The 23397-nt window shown below is 42.5% G+C and overlaps 1 protein-coding gene across 2 annotated transcripts in view; it reads left to right on the top strand.

Annotated features, from left to right (window-relative positions):
- Positions 1-3890: 3890 nt before the first annotated feature.
- Positions 3891-23397, top strand: part of PRKD1 (protein kinase D1) — a 121540-nt gene continuing 102033 nt past the window's right edge. For both annotated transcript variants that reach the window (XM_066322159.1, XM_066322160.1), the window contains exon 1: positions 3891-4158. In XM_066322159.1, the coding sequence (XP_066178256.1) occupies positions 3973-4158 (186 nt within the window). In that variant the 5' untranslated portion in view covers positions 3891-3972. The remainder of the gene's footprint in view (positions 4159-23397) is intronic.

Genomic DNA, 23397 nt, shown 5'->3' on the forward strand with positions numbered 1-23397 from the left:
TTTAACCTAGAAACTACCATCATCCACGTCAAACAAACTGACTTACATAATATTCTCCATTGCTTAGGCATATTCTGCATTAATCTTTGCTGGCTGTTTGATTTTTTTTAAATTAAAACATACGCGCCATAAAATTGCTTCTGTTGAAAAGACAAAAGATAAACGGACTGTTTAAAAAAGGATCAGTTATATCAGGAATAGAGAAAGGCAGAAAAGAATAAAAACTTTATGAAGGGGATGTTACACCTGATGAACAGAACAGAATACCATCTATGCAATGCAGAAAGCTGAAAGAAGAGAAAATCACAGGTTCAGAAACACATCGAAGTGGAGGGTGAACTACACAGTGCATGAGAATATGAAAAGACCACTATTCACCCTTTATAATCTGGCAGTGTAGAGCAATGACAGCAACTGTACCTTGAGGGCAGCTTGGAGATGCTTTCACAATGTGATGCTACAGTGACATCCTCTGCTGCCTGCCCTCTTCCTGTACATAGCCAGATGCATAAATTATGTAGCTGAGTGTGGCAAATTCATTTTTTCTCCTGAAAGCTCGATGTGGCAGTTCATGTACTGCTGAATTGGTCTGGACAGGTGCAGTAAAACCTAAGCTTCTGGTGGTTTTTCCACCTGTGCATGTACAGATTAGCAACCAGGCATGCATTCTGTATGAGGTCAGATACTGCTGTGAATGATTATTTTCCCTTCCCTGGCATCAGCACAACAGTTCCCTGATCTGGAAGGTTCATGAAATAGATGACATTTCAGTAAGTACAACAGGCCAGGTTGTTCTCAGGATCACATCATGTGGTTGCACTGAATCCTTTTATAAATGGCATTTGTATATGACTGGCTGACACAGCGCCAAAGAAATTGTGCCCTCATCTATTCTGGTAACAAAGGTGTATTCAACACAGCTGACACACTAAACAAACAACTCAGCAACCTGCAACTTTCAAAAAATACTGCAACCTTTCTTTTTGAAAAAAAAAAAAAAAAAGGTTGTATCTGTAGAGATAGATTTGGAACTGCAGGTCAGTCATGACATACGAGCTCGATCATTTGATTTCACATACATGGGAAAACCAAGGATATGTAATTCTCAATATCATTATTGCTACCTCAGCTCTGGTTATCTGAGGAATTGCAAAAAAGCTGTGTCAGGAATGAGTGGTTTAGGTCGCTCAAAGAATTGCCATCAAACACATCAGCAAAAGTAGGTTTGGTATGAATTTGTAAAAGCACAACTTGAAGTCTGTGAGCAAGATTCACTGTGTTACTTACTGTATGGACGAAATATACAAAAGAAAATGGATTTAGAATTGACCTTGTCTAGAGGACACAAAAGTGTAAGGGACACCCTCCCGCTGAGTGCTTTAGGTATTCTTTTATATCCTTTTAGATACGAGCCGTTGACTGTGTCTGAGTCAAAGATTCAAACTAGCCACACCTAGGCTCTCATTGGGAGTTTAGGAGGTAAGGGGGTCCACTCTGAACCTCAGATTCCACAATGGAACAGGGCTGCAGGATCTTCCAGTATGTTTCTTCTCCCACGTTGACTCCAGTACAGAAAAGCTGGCTCGGCCATGGGGTCACGGGAAGCCTGCAATACTTCCCAGGCTGGAAACGAGCTGACAACAGTAAAACGGGTCCTACTAAAGACAGGAGCAAAATAAAACAAGAGATTTTGCTAAATTTTGGTAAAAAAAAAAAAAAAAAAAAAAAAAAAAAAAAAAAAAAAAAAGCAGCAATTTGCAATGAAACAAGTTGTAAATCAGATCAACTACTGAATTTTCAAACATATATGTGGTTATTTTCAAACGTACTACCTGCACTAGTTAAATAGGTGCAGTAGTTGATCTGCACCTATTTATCTGCACCAGGTACCACATATACAGCTCACATTTCCAATGCCTTTGCACATCTTCAAGAGGAGGTTTTTTAGACTAAGTATTGCCCTGCCATGAATGAATGCTGCTTGTGCAAACGGGTGGGGCTCGCACCGATCCCAAGAACTGGGAAGAGAAACATCCCAGTTTTGGGTGGCAGAGTGCTCCTCCTTAAGGACAGTACCCGAGACGGGGAGCTGGTTCAGAGAAGGGCTGGGTACAACCTGTCCCTTGTTCTTCCCAAAACCCGCGGGGCAGCTGGCAGCGGCGGTGCGGTGCTGAGCGGAGCGGTGGGCCGGGAAAGCCACACTCCGACAGGAGCTCTGCTCTTCGGCACTGCTTCCCGTGCCCGGGACAGCCGCATCCCTGTCCAGGGAATGCTGCATCCCTGCCCGGGCACAGCCGCATCCCTGCCCGGGGACTGCTGCATCTCTGCCCGGGGACAGCCGCATCCCTGCCCGGGCACAGCCGCATCCCTGTCCGGTGACAGCCGCATCCCCGCCCGGGGACAGCCGCATCCCCGCCCGGGGACAGCCGCATCCCCGCCCGGGGACTGCTGCATCTCTGCCCGGGCACAGCCGCATCCCTGTCCGGGGACAGCCGCATCCCTGTCCGGGGACAGCCGCATCCCTGCCCGGGGACAGCCGCATCCCTGTCCGGTGACAGCCGCATCTCTGTCCGGTGACAGCCGCATCCCCGCCCGGGGACAGCCGCATCCCCGCCCGGGGACAGCCGCATCCCTGTCCGGGGACAGCCGCATCCCTGCCCGGGGACAGCCGCATCCCTGTCCGGGGAATGCCGCATCCCTGCCCGGGGACAGCCGCATCCCTGCCCGGGCACAGCCGCATCCCTGCCCGGGCACAGCCGCATCCCTGTCCGGGGACAGCCGCATCCCTGCCCGCGACAGCCGCATCCCTGCCCGGGCACAGCCGCATCCCTGCCCGGGCACAGCCGCATCCCTGCCCGGGCACAGCCGCATCCCTGTCCGGGCACAGCCGCATCCCTGCCCTGCCAGCACGGGAAATCCCCGGCTCTCCTCGGGCTCTGCCTCCACCCGTTTCTTGAGGAGCTGCCCGACGGGGATCCCGGGGGAGAGGAGGCTCCCAGCCCCGCAGCCCAGGGCTGGGCCAGGTGGGGAGACCAGGGCCGGCTCAGCCGAGCTCCTCCGCGGGGACAGCCGCTGCTCACCGCTGCCCGGGCTGCCCGGCAGGACGCGGGGCCGTTTGGTGGCGGACCGGCTCGGCCCGGCTCGGCTCGGCTCGGCCCGGCTCGGCTCGGCCCGGCTCGGCTCGGCTCGGCCCGTCCCGGCAGAGGGCTCTGCCCGGCTCGGCTCGGCTCGGCCCGGCTCGGCTCGGCCCGTCTCAGCTCGGCTCGGCCCGGCTCAGCTCGGCCCGGCTCGGCTCGGCCCGTCCCGGCAGAGGGCTCTGCCCGGCTCGGCTCGGCTCGGCCCGGCTCGGCTCGGCCCGTCTCAGCTCGGCTCGGCTCGGCCCGTCCCGGCAGAGGGCTCGGCTCGGCCAGTCCTGGCTCGGCTCGGCCCGGCCCGTCCCGGCGGAGGGCTCGGCTCGGCTCGGCCCGTCCCAGCCCGGCCCGTCCCGGCGGAGGGCTCGGCTCGGCCAGTCCTGGCTCGGCTCGGCCAGTCCTGGCTCGGCTCGGCCCGTCCCAGCCCGGCCCGTCCCGGCGGAGGGCTCGGTTCGGCCCGTCCCAGCCCGGCCCGTCCCGGCGGAGGGCTCTGCTCGGCCAGTCCTGGCTCGGCTCGGCTCGGCCCGTCCCGGCGGAGGGCGCGGCCCGTCCCGCCCCCGCGCGGCGCACGGCGCCAGGAGCCCGAGCGGCGGCACCACCTCGGCGGCGCTGGGCTGGGCTGGGCTCCCCCCGCGCGTCCTTCTCGCCGCCTTTTCCTGTCTGCATCCTCCCCGGTCCTCCCCGGCCCCCCCGCCATCTTCACCCGGGAGGAGCTCGGAGGGACTTTCCTGAAACTTCCCGGGGATCCTCGCCCGGCGCCGAACTTTTGGCGGCGGCGCCGAGTCGCTCGGTCGGTCGGTGGCTCCCGCGCTCCGGCGGCGGCTCCGGCGGCCGGTTTCCGATGAGCGCTCCGCCGCTGCTCCGGCCGCCCAGCCCGCTGCCGCCGCCGGGGGCTGCTGCCGGCGGCGTCGCCTTCCACCTCCAGATCGGGCTGAGCCGGGAGCCCGTGCTGCTGCTGCAGGACTCCTCGGGGGACTTGAGCCTCGCCCATGTCCGGGAAATGGCTTGCTCCATCGTAGACCAGAAGGTAAGAAGAAGGCCCCGAAGCGAGCCCGCTCCCTCCGGCCGGAGCCGCTGCCCGCGGGCGCTGCCGTTGTTGTTGGCTGTAAAGTTTACTTTGCCCGCTGCGGGTTAAACGCAGCCCGATGCCGGCTCCCCGCCGGTCCCCTTCCTTCCCCGGCGCCTCGCTGGTCTCGGCCGTGCCCCGCGACCCCCGGAGCAGGAGGGATGCTGCATGCCCGCCTCTCTGTTCTCCTGCTGGCAGGGGACTGTGCGAACTGAACGCCGTTATCAAAAACAAACTGCGGCCGGATCTCTCCGCTGGGTTTAGTGCTGCGGAAGAGGGGGCGCAAAGCTGTCAGCCGTGAGGGCAGCGCGGGGCTGGTCACAGTGTGCCGGCCTCTGCTGCCAGAGGAAAGTTTCCACTGAGAGAGAGAGAGAGAGAGGGAGAGAGAGAGAGAGAGAGAGAGAGAGGAGGAGGAGAAAAAAAAAAAAAAAAAAAAAGGCAAACAGTAACAAGGAAAAAGCAAGCTGGGCAGCCTTTCCCTGTGCCGGGCAGCCCGCAGAGCCGCCGGGCCCTGGGCAGCGGGGCCGGGGAGGTGGCCGGGGGGACACTGAGGCAGCCCTGGAGCCCCCCTGCCCCCGGGGGTGACCCTGGTGGCCCTGGAGCCCCGCTGCCCCGCGGGTGACCGTGGTGGCCGGGCCGGTGGTCGTGGTGGCCCTGGAGTCCCCTGCCCCGGGGGTGGCCCTGGTGGCCCTGGAGTCCCCTGGCCCGGGGGTGGCCGTGGTGGCCCTGGAGTCCCCTTTCCCGCAGGGGTGGCCCTGGTGGCCGTGGTGGCCGTGGTGGTGGTCCTGGTGGCCGTGGAGTCCCCTGGCCCGGGGGTGGCCCTGGTGGTGGCCCTGGTGGCCCTGGAACCCCCTGCCCCGGGAGTGGCCGTGGTGGCCCTGGAGTCCCCTGGCCCGGGGATGGCCCTGGTGGTGGCCGTGGTGGTGGCCGTGGTGGCCCTGGAGCCCCCCGGGGATGGCCCTGGTGGTGGCTCTGGTGGCCGTGGTGGCCCTGGAGCCCCCGGCCCCGGCAGCGCTCCCCTGCGCTCGGTGCCATTCCTGCTGCGGGCTGGGATCCTCCCGCCCGAGCCGCCGCTGCCCTGGGCTGCCCGGCTGTCTCTGCTTCAGCCGTCTGTTGTGCGGTGAAGTTCTGCTTCGTGCGTGTTTGTTGTGAGAAAGTATCGTCGTGATTGCAATGGAGAGAAAAACCCAGCCTAAATATTCAGGAGGGTTGTAATGTAAAGAATTGTCTTCTTTTCCTCCCCCTTTGTTCTTACCGGGGTAGAATAATTCCAGGCAGGGATTTATTTTTTTTTCTTTGTTATGTTTTTAGATGGATAAGTTTGCCTTACTTCTCTTTGTAGTTCATCAACCTGAACTTCACTGAGTAGTGGAACTTCTCTTTTGTTGAAGAGCAACTAATGAAGTATTTTCAAAAAAGTATAAAATATGCATCCTTATTTCTAAGTTTTGCATTCTTCATAGTTTAAAAAATGGCTGCCTACTTTCTAAAATGAAATTTTGGGGAAAAGTGTACCCTTTCATGTTACCATATTTGTTTTTAAAGCTAGGCCAACCCTTGTCACTTGGTCATATATATGTTTGAAATAGCGTAAATACTTTCCATATTTCACCATTCAGAAGTTATTGTTATAGCAGTAATGGAAAAGCTAAGATTGTTGTATTATTCATTGTTTCTCTTTACTGTTCTTGAGTAGTTTATTCATTAATGGTCTCACTGTAAGCGTGATTTTAAACCTCATTTCCTAACAATGTACCATTGTGTAAAGAAAACTAAATGTGCTGGCGTGTACCCAAACAGTCAAACTTACTTGAGTGAGTGCTGACATTAAAATTTTGAACTCTAGTTTGTTGCAGTTTCTTAATTGCATCAAAGAGAGCATCATGTAGCAGCTTCTCTGCAGGGCACACTTGAATGAGGAACTTTCTTCTAGTCACAGCTTCTCAGAGGTGAAATATCTGCTTTCCCAAGGCTGTCGAGAGGGAAGTGGCTCAAAGAAAGGGAAAACTGGAGGAAAGATAGGCTTTGGTTTGTTTGTTTGGGTTTGTTTTTTTTTTCTTGTTAAATGATGGCCTCTACCTCCTCCACCCTGCAGAGCAATTTGTAAATTACTTAGTCCTTAGAGTCTCCTTTTTCAGCTTAAGGCTGCCAGTGTGTCTGTATACACGATTTCACTGGCTTGTTGTTTCACTGAAACTGATGAGATTGTGTATTCAAAGTCCCTTGGCATACTGGCAGAGACTTGAAAAAAATTACGTGATACCTCAAGCTGTTACGAGGTAACTATTTGTGTGTTGTAGGTTCATGATTTTATCTTTTCCTGAAATGGTTTGCAGTGCTGTCTGCTCTTGATTTTATAACAAAGATGTGTTTGCTTATCACAGTCAAGCAGAAGACTGTACTGTGAAGAGTTTTATATTGAAATCTCGTGCTATTTTTGAAGTTGCTCTGGGTCTGTAGAGTAGTGGTCAACCAGGTAACAATTTCCTTCCAAATTTTCTGTTTGCTCTGGACTGTTAAAGCAGCATATGAGGATGAGAAATTGTGGTTTTATTTTTCTCAGTGTTTGTTAGCTTAGACTCCTAAAATCAACACTGTCTGTGGAGTGCTATTAAATATTTAAGCAGTCCTCTAGCACAGAACTTTAGTTTTAGGATTGTGCTGACTTTTTTTTCAGTATCAGATGATCTGTTTATAGGGAGCCTCTTCCATGGTGATGTGGGCATATCTGATTTGGGATGATTATGACCCTTACTCTGCAGAGGTTTATACACCCACTTAATTTACTCCTGCTCAACATTTGCATTGAAATAAACTTCTCAAAGTGTGTAGAGTGGAGCATACAACCTGAGTAGGATGTTAATACAGTGTACATGTGGATGTAGATATATTTATGTGTGTATATATGTATAGATCCTCCCTATTTCTGTATCTTTATGTGGTGGTTTTGTATATAAATAATATACATGTGGGTTTGCATGTGTACAGTTTAATGCTGTGTGTAATTTAGTAGTTCATATTTCCTTATAAACGTGTGTTTGCATTTACTTACATTAGAGTGCTTTAACTTTTGCACTTAAGTTGCTGTTTAGGTTTTTAATTTTGCTAGAGAGTATAATTATATTGATGATCTAATGCACATGATGTGAAAAATGGAATGAGTGAGGTGTGGCTTTTCCTCTGTTTTACATGAGAGACATTTTTTCAGAAATTCTATCCTGAGATAACTGTAGAGACACTTCCCTTCCAAATCTGAAGATGAAATGGTACATACTGATTCCTGGCATAAATCCAAACTCATTTAAATCTGTTAAGAACTGTTCTGAAGACAACAGAATTTGATTCCTTTGAGTTTGTGTGTTTTGTTTGTCTTGTTTAGAACCAGTGACGTGAAAACCTTGAGACTTGTCGACGTGGGGTAATTTTTTTCCAGTAAAAGTGAATCTTTAGCATTTAAATGATGATACAGTTGATAAGAAACGAGGATCAACTTTAAAATATGTGCCACTGTTTGACTTCTAGGCTGACTCCCTCCCAAGAATTGTGGGAGGTTATTGTAAAGGAGGATCTTTGTTTTCTGAAGATAAATAGGATGAATTATTGCCCTTTTTGAGTTAGCTGCACACAATAAAACCACTTCTCCAGGACAGAAGTGTAATCCAAAGCACACTTTAATTATACGGAATTACCATATTACCAAAGATTATTATACTAAAAAGACAAAGAAGGTAATCATTATATGACTTTTTAATACAAATTCATGCAAGTTTAATTCAAAGGGGGTATCATTATTTGTATTTTGTGTTTATTGAAATTCTTTGTCATCATTATAGCTCACATATGATGAGTTGGGGTGCTGCAGTGGCATTGCCAAGTTTTAGAAACTTTGAGTTCTCAAGTAGATACACAAGGCAGTGTTATTTGACTTGAGAATGTATGTTTTATATGTTTTATAAAATAGCTCTTAGGTCAGCCATCAAGATCATTTTCTGGCTAGGCCTTCAGCACTTGAGGACTTAGAAGCTGTGAGGATTACAAAAATCATAAATACAAAAAAAAAAGATCAGAAAAAGGAAATAAGATTTGAGCTGCATAGGCCGTGTAGTTCAGACTGATTTATAAAAGTAGTGTCCAAGATGATTCAGTGATTTGAATAATTCTAAAATTTTACAGTAGGAGGAGAAGGTAATAAAGGGAGAGGCCATTTTGGGAAAGGCAAAGGACAAAAAGAGAATTACTTGGTTCAAGTAGCATCCTGCAGCTGGGATACTGTGCTCAGATTCACCTTTATGTAAGGTTATCTGGTGTTAAATTAGGAGAATTGCTACAAATCGAATCAAGAGCCGAATTAACAGTGTCCTGAGAACTGGACCAAACACATTCAGGAACAGGGATGCATCCGCTTTTCCTTCTAGCTGTCATTATAAGGAAAATCTAAATTAAGTGAGTAAAAAAGGAAAACAAAAATGAACTCAGTTTTGTTTTTTTAGGCTAGAATCTCTTACGGCCTGCGCAAAGAAAGGAGAAAACCTTTTACAAAAGTTGATGTGAAAATATATTTATCTTTTTCTGCAATGTTTTTAAGCAGTCCTGGAAAACATGTGGGTTTGTTTAGATGAACGATGGGAGGTTTGTTTCTCTGTGGGTGTTTTTTGTTTGGGTGGGTTTTTTGTTTGTTTTTTCCCCCAAACTTACACATTCTCCTAAAATGAGCAAGAGCCTGGTGGTGATGAAATCAATTCCTTTAGAGTTGATGGGGCCTCAGTGAGGCACTATAGAGATTTTTAGCTTCAGGATAAACAGAGAAGCTGACAGGTTTTTACCATGCTGACTAGGAGTCATAGATCTTCATTCAAGCATTCAAATGTAAACGTTTTGTGTATTCACAACAGTGTTTTCTGTAGTCACACTCTTTAATATGTTCTGGAAAAGTTATTACAGATGTGATGTTTATTTGTGGTAGTTAAATTCTCATGGTGTCTTTTACTAGTAAAAAAGTGTTAATTTTTTTCCAAGAAGTGAGTTTTTCTCAGCGCTGAATGCTTTCCCTCTGCCTATGTGTATGGGAGTACAAAGCTGTTAAATGGAATTTGAGAAATGCAAGGTACCTTGTTAATATCCATGTAAGCATTTTCCAAACTCAAGGGAGACTTTTGATGTTTACAGTTTAATCTTTTATTGACTTTACATTTATTGTCCTCCACCCTGGAAACTGTAAGTCGCTGTATGTAACCTGAGTTTGTGGCTTAGTTAAAGTTACTTTTGGAGCATATCTGAGAAGACACCAGTAAAATATAACTTCAGTGAAAGGGAGTCAGTCTGAATTAGTTTAAAGAAACTAATTCTTAAGAAATGCTAACTCTGTTATGTAATCTGTCATGCATCCAGAGAAGGAAAATGGGTCTAATACCACCAACTCGTGTAGAGCATTTGAGGATTTCCTAGCTAATGATTAAAGACTATTGAATACATTATCATAGAATAAAAAATAGGATGGAGCTCTGGATAGAGGACAGGCTTGTGACCAAAGCAGTTCACATCTTAATTTTTAAGGGAATTACAGGAGTAATGTGTTGATCTTGTGTTATTTCCACTGATGCTTTCCCCAGGAAATACATCATTTCCATAATGATTTAAAGAAAGTAGAAGATGAATAGGCATGTGAGATACTTCTCTCACTGCTGATGAGATTCAGCTTTTTTTCCCAGAGAAAGGATGGAATTTATTGAATGAAATTGCAGCATTTCCCAGACGGAGGTGCCATGTGGCAATGGCATGGCACGTGCTCAGTGAATTTGAAATAGCCAAATTTCAAATTTGAAATTTGTCTGGCTGTCTATCCCGTGGAATACCTGCTGAGTGTAAACCACACGGTGACCTGAGAGTGCCCAGAGAGCCCAGTGTGTCCTGAACATGTGGTGGGTTTGTGTCAAACACCCTGCTGTGTGTCACATCCCTGTCTGGATTTGTGCAGACTTTGACTGTAGATGTTTTCCTGTGACTTCTGGAAATCTCTCACTAACATCTGAAATTCACTTGTTCTTCTCACCCCGATTTTCTTTTCTCTGCCTCTGTGTTTGGAGAAATCTGCCTGTGTGGTTACTGTATGTTTGTACTGTGGTTATTTGCAGGGAAACAAACACACTTAGTGAAGTCTGCATATTGTTGCTTCTTATTTTTCCTGTATTTTGTGTATGAAGCTATTTCAGTTAAAAACTTCTGCCAAATGCCTCTGCTTCTTTTTTTTTTTTTTTTTTTTTTTTTTTTTTTTTTTTTTTTTTTTAGTGATTATGCTAGCAATTCTTTTTAAGATACAAAAATGTACAATTAAAAATTACAATAGAGACACTACTTGGTCTCAGTGTACTCAGTGTATATCTCAAGCAACCTGTGATAAACATGTGTTGTTTGTAGATTTTTTTAAAATTACAGTTGTGTAGGTCTCTGCCTTCTTGACTGGTTGACATCAGAGGTGTTTATGTTGACATTGTGTAATGTGGTTGCAGTTACATAGTTGCAATCAAGTATATAATTAAATTTTCTCGGGTGTTTATCTGAAGTGTAGGTGAACTATCTTCTAAAATCCTGGATCATTCCTCCCTGTAGAGCAGTGTGGCTGTATAAATAGTGTCTATCTATGTATATCTTTAGTCAGTGCTAGCAGTTGACTTGTGTATGTCTCTTGCTGCTTGGAGGAAGATTTCCCTTTCTTCTGGAGGTCCCACATGCCTTTTGCATGCTGTCAAATTGACATTTGTAAAGTCTTCCTTAAACGTGTTCCAGTACAATCACAGAATGATGAGTGCTTGGAAGGCACCTTAATTAATGATCACAGAATGGGTCAGGTTGCTCAGAGTTGGCTTCTGGGCTGCTAATGTCCATTGGCAGCTCATTTTGAGCTTTTTGGTGCAAAAACATCCTGGAGGGTTTTCTCCCCAGGGCTGGTCTTGAGCCCTCCTCCACCAGCTTGTGCTGAGATTGCCTCGATCCAGGTGCAGGATCTTGTGCTTGGCCTTGTTGAACTTCTGAGGTTTGCAGCAGCCCCCATCTGAAGCCCGTCAGGGACCCTCTGATGGCATCCCTTCTGTCCAGCTTGTCAGCTGCAGCACACAGCTGAGGGTGCTCTCAGTCCTGCTGTCCACATCACCAACAAAAGTGTTAAAAATGCCCATCTCAGTGCCACCCCCTGAGGAGCATCGACTGGTCACTGCAGCTCTGAGTGCTGCCATCCAGCCAGATTTTATCTACTGAGAGCTCTGTCCATCAAATCTACGTCTCTCCACCACAGAGAAGAGGATGTCGTGCAGAAGAGTGTCAACTGCTTTGCACAAGTGAACATAATAATGTCCTCTTCCCTCATCCATTGCTGCTGTAACTCCATTGTAGAAGGCCACCAGATTTCTCAGGTATGATTTGCCTTTAGTGAAGCCATTAGTTAGTTGTCACCAATCACCTTATTATTTTCCATGTGCCTTAGCACAGTGTCCAAGGGGAGCTGCTCTATGATTTTGCCAGGCACTGAGGTGAGAAAACAGTTGTTTCGTTTTTCTGTGTCAGACTTGAGTGTTGCTTTTGAAGGATTGATTGTAGAGGTTCTGCTAGAAAGGCTGCCTAAATTTTGTTACCGTGTCTCACTTGCTGCAAAAGAACCTGCTCTGACATACTCTTTATTTACATTTTCCTGGTTTGTGGTTTTGGTATGAACATCCAGGATATTGCAGACCAAAACAGATTTCTTTCACAGACTTTCAACTTTTTTTATCTTCATACACTTTTAGTACAGCTAAATAAGCTCTTGCTTTTTGAGACTTTTCTTTCTTTTTACACATTTCTATCCAGGAAATGGTCTAAAATGATAGCAGACTTGTTTTCACTTAAAAACTACGTTTATGATTAAAATAAATTGTGCATATTAGTTTTTGAACTATTAAAGTGTAAAATATTGACGTATGCACTTCAAGGCAGCTACTTCATGGAGCAGATTTTATTTTCTAAATGCTCTTCTAGTTTTATCTGCTGAAACAACATGGAAGGGTAGTGTAGTATATTGCAGTGATTTATGCATAGACATAAAGTTGGGCATAAATTCCAGTGTAGATCTTTTTGTTCTACTTTCACTTCCTCCACGTATTTGTGGCTTCCTTTTTCTTGTTCCTTGTATGTGTTTTCTTCTTTGGCTGAGGAAAACTTAATCTAGAGGTAAGCTTTCACTTGTCCAACTATGCAATGTGTATATTCATGTTGTGACTGTATCTCTTATGTAGCCTGTTGTGTGTGCCTCTTCTGCAGTCAGAACCACATCAGAAACAGTTTTATGACATTCAAGATAAAACACAGGTAATTATTTTGATAAAAAGTTGTCAAATTTTAGTATTTCTTTTAAAAGTTAAGAAACATGAATGTAGATCATCTGGGCTGCTTCCTAAGTGAAGAAAAGAGGCATTTAGAGACTTTTATTACTGGTGGCCCAAAAAAGGTCTTCCCAATGTGACTTTAGGCACAAGGTGTATAAAGATCTACTAAGATGAGCTACAAACCAGGACCACAGTTGCCAGCTCTAAACCTCTACTTTGTACCTTTTAAAAGGTGTGTCTGAACATGTCCTGTGTAGTCTGAAAGCATCTGTTTCTTCTTTCTTCAAATTGCTTTTTAAAAAGTCAACCTTGAGAAATAATAATTTCCCAAGTGTTAGAAATAATTTTTGTCAACAGCTTGTCAGATGAAAAAGCACAGGCAGGACACAGCTGGGTCTGGGAGAAACATTCTGGATATGAGGCCACTTGCCTGGAAGCTGCTTGTCCTTAAAAATGTCAACTTAACTATTGCCTGATCTTTTCTCCTTAGAAATCCCTTTACATAGAAATAGAAATTACTGATGTAGGTGGGCCACAGTGGTCATCATACTCTGCTCTCCGTGTTGGCAGCACTGTTATGCCCTTACATTATTTATGGGTGCTAGGCTAGGGGCTGTAACATTTCTGACAGCCCCACAGAACCTTGGGCCACCAAGGGTTAAGCTTGTTAAATCGTGTTGTTAATCCGTGGTGTGAGGGCTGTGCCCTGAAGGAAACCTGGCTGATAAGGAGCCAGGTTAAGGCAGTGTGAATTGATGTTTTCAGTTCAGCTGTAATAATTTTCCCATTTGCCTTTGAAGTTCAGCCCCTTCTGCATTAAGGGCTGGGTTACAGGTTTGCTGTCTGTTTATGTGACAGGACTCTGGGTGTGCTGACCACGCTGTCTGATGTTCTAAGAGCTGTTCTTACCTCTCTGGGAATTACATGTTGCCAGCCAAAGTTAACTACAATCTAGGAAAAATGTGAAAATGGCATACCAGAATAATAAAACCACACATACTGTAGATATCTGAAAGGTTGAACTTTGTTCTGTTATTTTTATTATACTTACCTCTAAATAGAAGGAATGTAGCAAAATATCTGGAATATGAGTGGGAGTCTGTTCAATTCCAAACCCATGCAGTTTTCACTGCATTTTTTCCTAAAGAGTTGGCTGTCCTACATTAAAAAAAAAAAAAAAAAAAAAAAAAAAAAAAAAAAAAAAAAAAGAGTGAAAATTGAAACAATCTGGTCAAAGTCTATGTGTGTTTGTGTAAGGGTGGAGGGAATTAAGTCAGGGGAAAGGATCTCTTGATTTTAGATATATGATTTCCTGATTCCTGGAGGGGGATTAAACATTGCTGTCTCTATGTTCCCCTTCTCACAGAACTGTGTGTCTGCAGACCAGTTTGTCACAAGGCAAATTGTCATATCAGCAGGAGTTCAGGTAACTGAAACAGATTGAAACCAACAGAAAATACAGTAAAATCAAACAGTCCAGGAAATAAAAATACTTGTCCTCTGCATCTAGAAATACCTCTGTAGTGTAACTTCAATCTGTGTTTGTGGTCATGTATCATGCCTGGGGATTGACATGTTTTTCAAACCTTACAAAGAAATGCCAGTGTCCTGACTTTCAGTTTTTAAACTAGCTTAAATGACCATCCAATGGAAACTTCCTCTTTCTTTCTTTCATTTGACTACTTTCATTTAGCAACTCTTACAAAACTGGGGAGGTTCTGAGCTGTATTCTGATATTAAATTGGTTCTTGATGTAAACTCTTGAGAAGTGCAAGTTTACAAAGCTGATGGAGCTAAGCTCTTCAAGATGGTGATGAGCTGAAACCAAGAACTGGGAGTTGTGGTTTGGAAGAGATTCAGATTGGACATCAGGTCAAAACATTCTTTGGTGGGAGAGTGGTGCAGAATTGCAGCAGGTACCCAGAGAGATGGTGGAGACTTCATCCTTTGTGTTCACTTGGGTGAACAAAGCCTTGTTCCAGTGATAGTTCAGCTATAAGAGGTGACTTTCGGAGGTTCTGATGTTTCTGTGATTCTCAGAGTATGCAGTGAATCTTTGTTTATATTTGTCCATTTGTTACATGAATGCCTAATAGATATTAGGTGGCCTGTAGTATAATAAAACCTTATTATATATTGCTGTATTTTTGTGTACAAGGAAGAAGTCCCTCCCTTCAGTACTTTGCAGTCAGGGTGTGCTGGACAGCTGATGATTACACCACATCTTAAACTGTACTGAATGATATCTCAGCATATAAACCCAGCAGTTTATTGGCAGAATCTTTGAAAAAAGCTGTGGGAAATCCATCTTAGGTGGTGGACAAAAGCACAGTAATTCCTTGGGAAAAATTGTTAACAGAAAACACACCAACCCTTTCCATATGAAATAAAGACCTCAAATTTTACAGATTAGACATAATCCATATATGTCTATCTCAATAAAATTAGAGGAATGGCCTGCTGAGTTATCTATTGTTATGGGATGGTGATGGGTTGGTCTGTGCAGAGATTAAAGGAAGGATTGATACGATGAAGTAACACACCCATCTGCTGCAAAATTTATTTCAAATGGAACAATGTGCAACTTTTCTAGGAAGGAAGATGATACACTGCTTGAGAAGTGAACTACGAATAGGTTTGATTTATGTCTTTGCAGGGAGGACACGTGCATGTTAGAGATGTTTTGTAGGGCAAAAGATGCCTCAGGGCAGCTGAGTGGAAAAAAACTTGCTTGTTGGTCTCCCTGATATACAGAGTGTATCAACTGCTGGTGCGTGAAGCTCCATTGTTTAATTTAGAAAGCGTATTTTTATTCTGTTAACTGAATTTTCGAGTAATAATGTCACTGTTTCCCCCTCTATTTACCAGTACAGGAGAGACGTTCTGAAAACAACAAAAACTCGTTGGGGCTTTCCAAAGAGCAAGTCAAACCTTAACTTCCATCTTTTGAGTAAAAGATGCTTAGAATAATAGCATAAAAGTATTCACTAGTGTGGCTTGATTGTTTTCCTCCTTTTTCCTTATATGTGTCAAACAAAAATGAATGTTGGATGTCACTTGCCATGTTGAGAACATGCTTAAATGAATACAGATAAACAGTGGGACAAGAATTTTAAAAAATATTGAAACTGCACCTCATGATAACTACATTATAAATATGAATAACTATTTTGTTTTAATTCAAGGAAGATGCTATTTTTTGGTTCCAAAGTTTCTGTTCGGATTCTTATGAAATGATGATCAAGCAGCTCTGTGACAATTTGAAAATGCATGAAGCTTTAAATTAGAATAATCTGTATTTTTGTTCTTTCTCTGGGTATCAGTGGGGGAATGGCAATAAATGATGTGTGAATTGAGTGAACACTAATTGAAAAAAACTAGACCTTGTTTTTTTCCTGATAATTGAGTTGCTGTTTATTCTTTTATCCCCACTTTCTCATGCCCAGGTTTTGCTTTCTTTACATGTTTATCAAGTTCAGTTACATTTGATGAAAAACTAGTAATAGCAAATAAAACTTTGTGCTTTTTTTTTTGTTTCAAAGAGGCTAAAATCTGGGTAGAACAAGGGGCCAAGTTACCTTAATGAAGGTAGGCTGCCTTGGACTTCAGGCTTTTAATTTGGAGAGAATTCGTATGGGATTCAAATGTTTCAACAGGCTTAAGCATAGAAAAAATTGTGTCAGAATTCATAAATTATTGTGAGACAAATACTCAGGAAATCGAGCTTCATTATAACTGAGTTAAATGGATGCAAATCATTGGGCATCCTTGGATTTAGTTTTGCCTCCTAATTTTCCTCAACAGATAACATTAAAGAAGCTTGTTAGTAGGTTCTCTAGTTTTTATATAAATTTTTAAATACTGATAGAATATGGATGTGCTTTCCTGAATTAGTTATTTGTTGTAAAGGCCTTCCATCACACCACTGTGCTGCTGGGGGGCAGAGCTGCTGTTGTACCCAGCACTGCATGCTTACTCAGCTTACAGGACTGGCTCTGTGCACAGTACAGTGATGTAAAGGTGAAATGTAACTGCTTCCAAGTTTTGATAGCTTTTTTGAGCTTTCCTCTGATACCTGCAGTGTTGGAAAGTTTAATTCTGAAATCAATTTAAGCCAATTGGAAAGTAGTCTTACAGAAAGTCTTTCAAATGAAATGATCTAAAAGTTCTATTAAAGATCTGAGTTAGTGATCTGTTCTAGGCAATACTCTCAGATTTTACTGACTTACTTTTAGACCTCCCTTTTTCCCTGTCTCCTCACCAGTGTGTTTGGTATCTACACTCTTATGTTCGCTGAGTTTGGATTCCTTGGGCTATGTGTGATGTCAAGGATTTCTGAGTAGTGTTTAAGTCATTTACAGGGCTGCCAAGAGCAAGTGAGGTCTGGTGCACTCACCACAAGAAGGCTCTTGTAGCAGTTGTGTGGAGAAAAGCAGATAAATGTCCATTGGATTAGAAAATCTTACTCTAAGTGAACAATGCATTGGCAACTGTTGTCCCTGCTTTTAGTAATGATCAACTGATAATATTTGTTAAATACAAGAAGAAACCAAAAAGCCTTTGAATACATACATTGAAGTAAGTTGTCATGGTCAGGAGAGGAAAGATTTTTTTTTTTTAATCAAATTTTTGTTCGGGAAAAGAAGCGAAACACACTTGTTCTGATCTTGTAATATGTATGTATCTGCTCTGTGTCTTCAGTTATGTGCCACTTTGGTGCCAGGTAAGTGAGCTACTGTTACAAGGACAAATTTCAGCTAGCAGGTCTAGAAACAGGGGCATCATTTGGGTGTGGTTATTTGGCTTAGTAGATGTTTGTCTTCTTCCAACAGGGGGAAAAAGGATCTTTCCATCACTTTACCTGTATTTATTTTCACATTTCTGTTTCTTTATGTGCAGACTTACTTATGTCACAAAGTTTCATATCTTCTAGTCTCTGCTTTCTAAAACTACGTTGATGTGTCTCAGCTGTCTTTTCTTCTGCCAAATCCCTAACTAATGACAAAATGGTGCTTTAAAAATTAATCAGACTGTTTCTGATTAATGAAAGAGTGATCTGCATGTAATCACTTTATGCAAAGGGAAGAAAAACAGTCAAACACACAAATTAATAGTACATTAAAAAGCTTAAGACTTAGAAGTGTGTACACTGCTGTATTTTTTTAGAAGTTCCTACGGGTCCTCAATTTTATTTTTCAATCCATTTTTAAATTTACAAATGAATCAAATGTGACTCATAAATGTGAAGGCATATTGGATGTAGTTGTGTTAGGGTATTCAAAAATGCCTTTGAATTCAAATACTGAATTTTGAAGTGTTTATAAAGCTGTGTGGCATCATGGGTTTCAAAGTAAAATCTTCTCATTTTCCACTTTTCTTGATTCTATTTAAAGATTTGAAAATGAATAATATATTTTTTATTTCTTACCAGCAAGTAACCAGCTGGTGACAGGTAGGAGATAAATGACTAGTTTGTCTTGTGGGTTTTTTTCAACTGAATATAGGTTGCATTTTTTTTCAAGTGTAATGACGGCTATGGTGACCCCTTTTCTTAATAAAAATGGTAATAAAAAGTCTCTACTTCGCTGTAACTGAACAAGAAAAGAGCCTGAAAGAGTTAAAAATAGATGATGAATTTTATATTTTTCCATGTGTTTCCACTGCCTGGTTTTATATATGGATTTGAGTGAATTTATGGATCATCTGACACAGTAGATTATCCTGTCTGGATTATGTGGAAATCAGTTGTGTTTTCTATGAAGAATGCCTGTACCTTACAGTTTGCTCAGTAAAATCTGGCAGAGCCTCTTGCATTTCACTGATGAAGTGTAAAAATGGGCTAATTTTGCACGCTTTTTCAATGATATTTTTGTGCAATCTCTCCAGAGGCTTTTTTAAAATAGATTTCACGTAATTAGGATGTATCAACAGAAACCTGTCCATACATATAAAAATTATAAAGTGATCCCTTGTCCCCAAAATCGAGAAAGTGCAAATCAGTTTAGTGGAGCTGAGGGCTACAGGAAGAAGTTTCACTGACAGCTTCTTATCCATCAGTAATATTTCCTATAGGAGTGATTAAATAAATGGGATGGTTGTTGAACGGTGCTTATTCAGACAGCTTGACATCTATGCCTAAAACTACCAAATCTGTCTCTCAGTAGCCTAAGTGGTCTCCTTTTTCCTGTTGGACAAGATTCAGAAAAGTGCAGCGTTTACTTTTGCTAAAAAATTTAGGATGTCTCTGAGATCAGTTAGACTTTGCAATAAGGTAGCAGGTGCAGATACATTGGGTATGGTATGGTGTGGTGTATTTCAGTTGTAAATTGATGAAAGTTATTTTGTATTTGTGAGGTTGCTTCTTAAAAGGTTGGAAAACCCTCTGGTTGAAAGCAGCAAGCTGGAATGATTTTCCAGAATCTTCTAATCTAAACTGGTCAGCACGTCTAAAAACATACAGAAAATTACAATACTTTAATAGGATAAATTGGTTAATGTTGCACATATCTTGGGCACTTTATGATATAGCAATAGAATATAAATTTAAACTGTTGGTCACATTATTTGTGCTTATAGTCATAAGTCTGAGCAAAAACTGGATACTCTGAAGTTATCTTCAGTTGGAGCCTTTTGTTTTTGTGATATTACTGTGCATGGATGCTTTTGAAAAAAAGCATGCAGCTGAATGGGTGTGCTCTTGCTCATCACATACTAAACCTATTTTGTTTGGTCTTTGTCTCGTGAAATATGGAGGGAATCTGAACTAGAGTTCTAATAATTTCTAATGGCATCCATTTTTTCTCTCTCTCTCCAATTCAAAAATGGAATTACAATTTGTGTGACCTGCTTGGGATCATTGTGAAGCAGAGTCTGTGTTGTTGTGACATGAGAAATCAGTTGAGTAAGCAATGACCAACGCAATTGGAATAGGTAACTTAATTTGAAAAGTAGCATGCAAGATGAGAAAAAATAGCTGGAAATGTGTTGATGTTTTGGGAATATTTATAGCTGAGAGCAAGGGCAATTTTTTTTGAGCTACAGAAACTACAAAAGTACGGTTCTTGGTTAGATGTGTAGCATTTTGGAGCTTTTTAGTTTGTCTTTATGGAGAAAGGGATTGTAAAAGAAGAGATCTGCAACAAAATTAAAGATTCGGATTACCAAATTAGTTCAGTTCAAAAAACCTTTACAGCTCAATCTGAGGAGCATCACTGAAAAGTTATGGGTTTATTTCCAGCTTTTTGTTAAGAGGATGTAATTTATTCCCATAGACAAGCATAAATATTACATTTCATGCAATGCACAATGTAGAATTGAAGCCAGAAATAGTATAATAGCTAAAAAGCATACAAGAAAACGTTGTGCAGCGTTTTATTCCAGAATGAATCTTGTGTTTTAATCTTGGTTGTTTTTCCGAGAGGAACAATTTGATTTAAATTGAGTTGGAAAACGCTGCACTTTTACCTTGGTTAGGGTTTGAAGCTGTAAAACTTTACTGTGGTTTGACTTTACATCTTAAGGATATAATTATATTTAAAGCAAGACTTTTACTGAATATAAACATAGTAATGTCCTTAATGCTCTCTGAGTCTCTGTTTCTGTCAGGATGAGGACAGTCACCTGCATTCCTTCAAGTAAATTGAGCAACAATAAAATAAATACTTGAGCTTGGATGGAAGTGGTCATTTAGATCTGATCTCAAAGCCTTGAGAAATAGTTGGCTGTGAACCTTTTAATTTGCCATACCCCTCCAGTGTTAGGTTGTTTTGTGTTTGTTTTTCCATCAACTGTTTGCACATGCATGCCTCTTGCATAGCTCCCTGAATGTCAGCCAGCACTTGAGGGCACTTGAGATTGTGTATCTGCAAAAGGAATCTGTTTCCTGGGGAACCTGAAGTTTCTTCTTCTTTTTCTTTTAGAATTCTTTTTGTGCGAGCCCAACAATCCTTTCAGAGCTGCAGAAATGCTTAGAGACTGGTTTTAGGAGACACAAGTAATGTGAGTTCATTCTTACTAGTCAGTGCATGTGCTACTGTGGCTGCAAGAAACAACCCTTGGAAGAGAGGAATTTTCAGAGCCTATCCCCCAGCATCAGATTAGTGAATAGGACTCTTGGAATGAAAACTAGAGAACAAAAACATAGTGAAATCTACAGACCGAAATAATGTGTGAAGAAGTGTACCCATTTTAAAATAATATCAAGTTTTAATAATACCGTTTTTTTTAAACCTGAGAATAAGGCACTCTATATTTTATATATATATTTAAAATGTACAAACTGAGATTGCCCTTTGAAAAAGTAGAAGACAATTAGGGCAGAGCTGTAAAACTGTTGACATCTGGTTCTTTATGCAACATGTGTATCTGGAACCACTTACATGCTATGTTCTAATTTACTTGCAATAGTAGAGCAGGAAATTATGTTTGTACAGCTCACTGCACAAATACATTGAAGTAGTGAATATCTAGTGGGTTTAAAGTGATAGGTCCATGCTAGATGTTTCACTGGTAAAGAGAGCAATTCCCACTTCTTTCTTTCTATTTTTATTTTTTTTTTTAATGAACAAAAGATGAGCAGAATTATCTCTAGAAGAAGAGCAGCATCATGAACCTCAGTACTTCACTAAACCAAAACTTGGAACACAAAGAGAGGAATACAGATGTGTGTAAATTTTAGGGCTGTGTCTCTGGGGTTGAACTGGGACTGAAGAATGAAGGAGGCATGAAAACACAGAATCATAGAATGTTAAGAGGTTAGAAGGGACCTTAAAATCATCTAGTCCCAGCTGGCCACCATGGGCAGGGGACACCTCCCACTAGACCAAGTTATTCCAGGCTTTATCCACTCTGGCCTTGGGCACTGCTGGGATTGGGGCATCCACAGCCTCCCTGGGCAACCCGTGGGTTGTCTGCCCACCCTCACAGTGGAAAATGTCTAATTTCTAATATCACACTAAGTTTCCACTCTTTCGATGAGTGCCCATTGCTCCTTGTGCTGTCACTACAGTGCCTGATGGAGAGTCCCCCTGTGGGTTCCCTCTGAGGTGCTGACAGGCTGCTGTGAGCTCTCCCTGCAGCCTTCCAATCTGATTTATTGCAAATTTTGAGTTGTATCTGGTCAATAAGGGAGGGGAAAGAACCTGGGAAAAAAGAGAGAATGGATGGCATAGTTGATGAAGTTGATTGCCATTTTTTGTGTTTGTGTTTATCCCCACCCCTGCTGCTAGATTGCTTTGTAGAGTAAGTCAAGTAACTGAAATAATTCTGCCCCGTTGCTTTCTGTCTGCTCAGTCCATGAGGTCTGGCTTGCTGGTGTCAGATCCTGCAGCTGCTGCTTTACCAAGTGCCTCATTTTGAATGAACTAAACATGATGTAACAAATACAGGCTTATTTTGGGTGTAGGGAAGGAGGAAAGGGAAGGAAGTGTTGTGGCTTTATCTTCTCACTTACCCTCCATCACCATCTCTATAACCATGTATTTATTTATGTAACTATATGGAAGTGTTTTCCCTTAGTGTTCACACATCCCTTCCTTATATTTTGTGACACAGAGGATGTGCCACCTTCATTTCTGGGTTTGCATTTGCTGCAAAGTGGGAAGTACTTTGGAAAGCAAACATGAAAGATCAAACTGGGCACAGGCAGCTACTTTGGGCTTACTCTTCCTTGTACTAAGTTACTGACAATTCACAGACTTAATCATATTTCTCCTTTCATATGCCTGTTATCACAACAATGTTTTTAAAATACTCTAGCAAGCAGTATCGTACAAAAGTAATTGAAAAAATTTTCAATTTATTTCATTGAAAATTAAAAAATTATTATTTAAAAAAAATGATCAGCATCTTCAAATAAGTTGCTCCTCACTGTACCCAAACAGTAAAGGGAAAACAAACCAATTAATCCCAGGCACAGATTAATGGAGGCATCACAAGTAGTATTATTATAAATGTAGACTCAGTAGTATAGTCCTGCAGAGCAGATGGAATTTTCATAGACAGCCTTAATTTTGGCACTTTAAGTTTGCAAAGCCAGACATTCTAAAATTCAAACTTTTTTTGTGAATATGCAGGTGAATATATTATTATACTGATTCAGAGGCATACAAAGGGAATGGAAGTTCTTTGTACCAATGTCCATGTGCTTTATCACTTGTCTTGAAAAACTGAAACACTTCTGACAGTTTGCCAATTCACCTAATAATCCAGAGAAATATGTGTAATGTTTTTGTTTTCATCCTGCAACTGCTCATATCATCACCTTCAGTGATGAAATATTCTATGTTTAGAAAATATCTATACATGCTTCACATTTAGAGGAATTTTGAGGTAGTGTTGTAGTTAAATATTTTTGCCAAACTGGCTTTGGATAAGTAGTTCAGGTGATTAGACTTTCTGTTTTTCTTTCACTGGGTCGTTTATTGAACAATATAGCAGAAGAAAATCAGTGCCAGAAAAAAGACTTTTTGATCCAGTCATATGGTTCTTGTGTATGTCATTATTTGTACATTAGGTTCATACTCAGAAACAATCCTAATCTGTACTTACGCTCTCTAATTAAAAAGTATATTGCACGCATTTGGTTTAAGAGCACTAATATCTTAAATTAATGTATTTTGTATAAAATTTTCTCCCAATATATGGTATCCAATGCTAATGAGCAGCATAGTGAACTGAATTCAGCCTCATAATCTGAGGTCAAGTCCATCCATCACTCATTGCAGTGACTGGGAACTACACAGTGCAATTAACTTTATCTTTTCTAGGCCAATAGATGTGTTGGCTGTCCCTTCTGCAAATCTCTGCTGGCCTTGGAGGGTTCTGTGATATGGATCCCTTGAGGCAA

Source organism: Sylvia atricapilla, chromosome 6 (genome assembly GCF_009819655.1).
Source record: "Sylvia atricapilla isolate bSylAtr1 chromosome 6, bSylAtr1.pri, whole genome shotgun sequence".
Taxonomy (NCBI): domain Eukaryota; kingdom Metazoa; phylum Chordata; class Aves; order Passeriformes; family Sylviidae; genus Sylvia; species Sylvia atricapilla.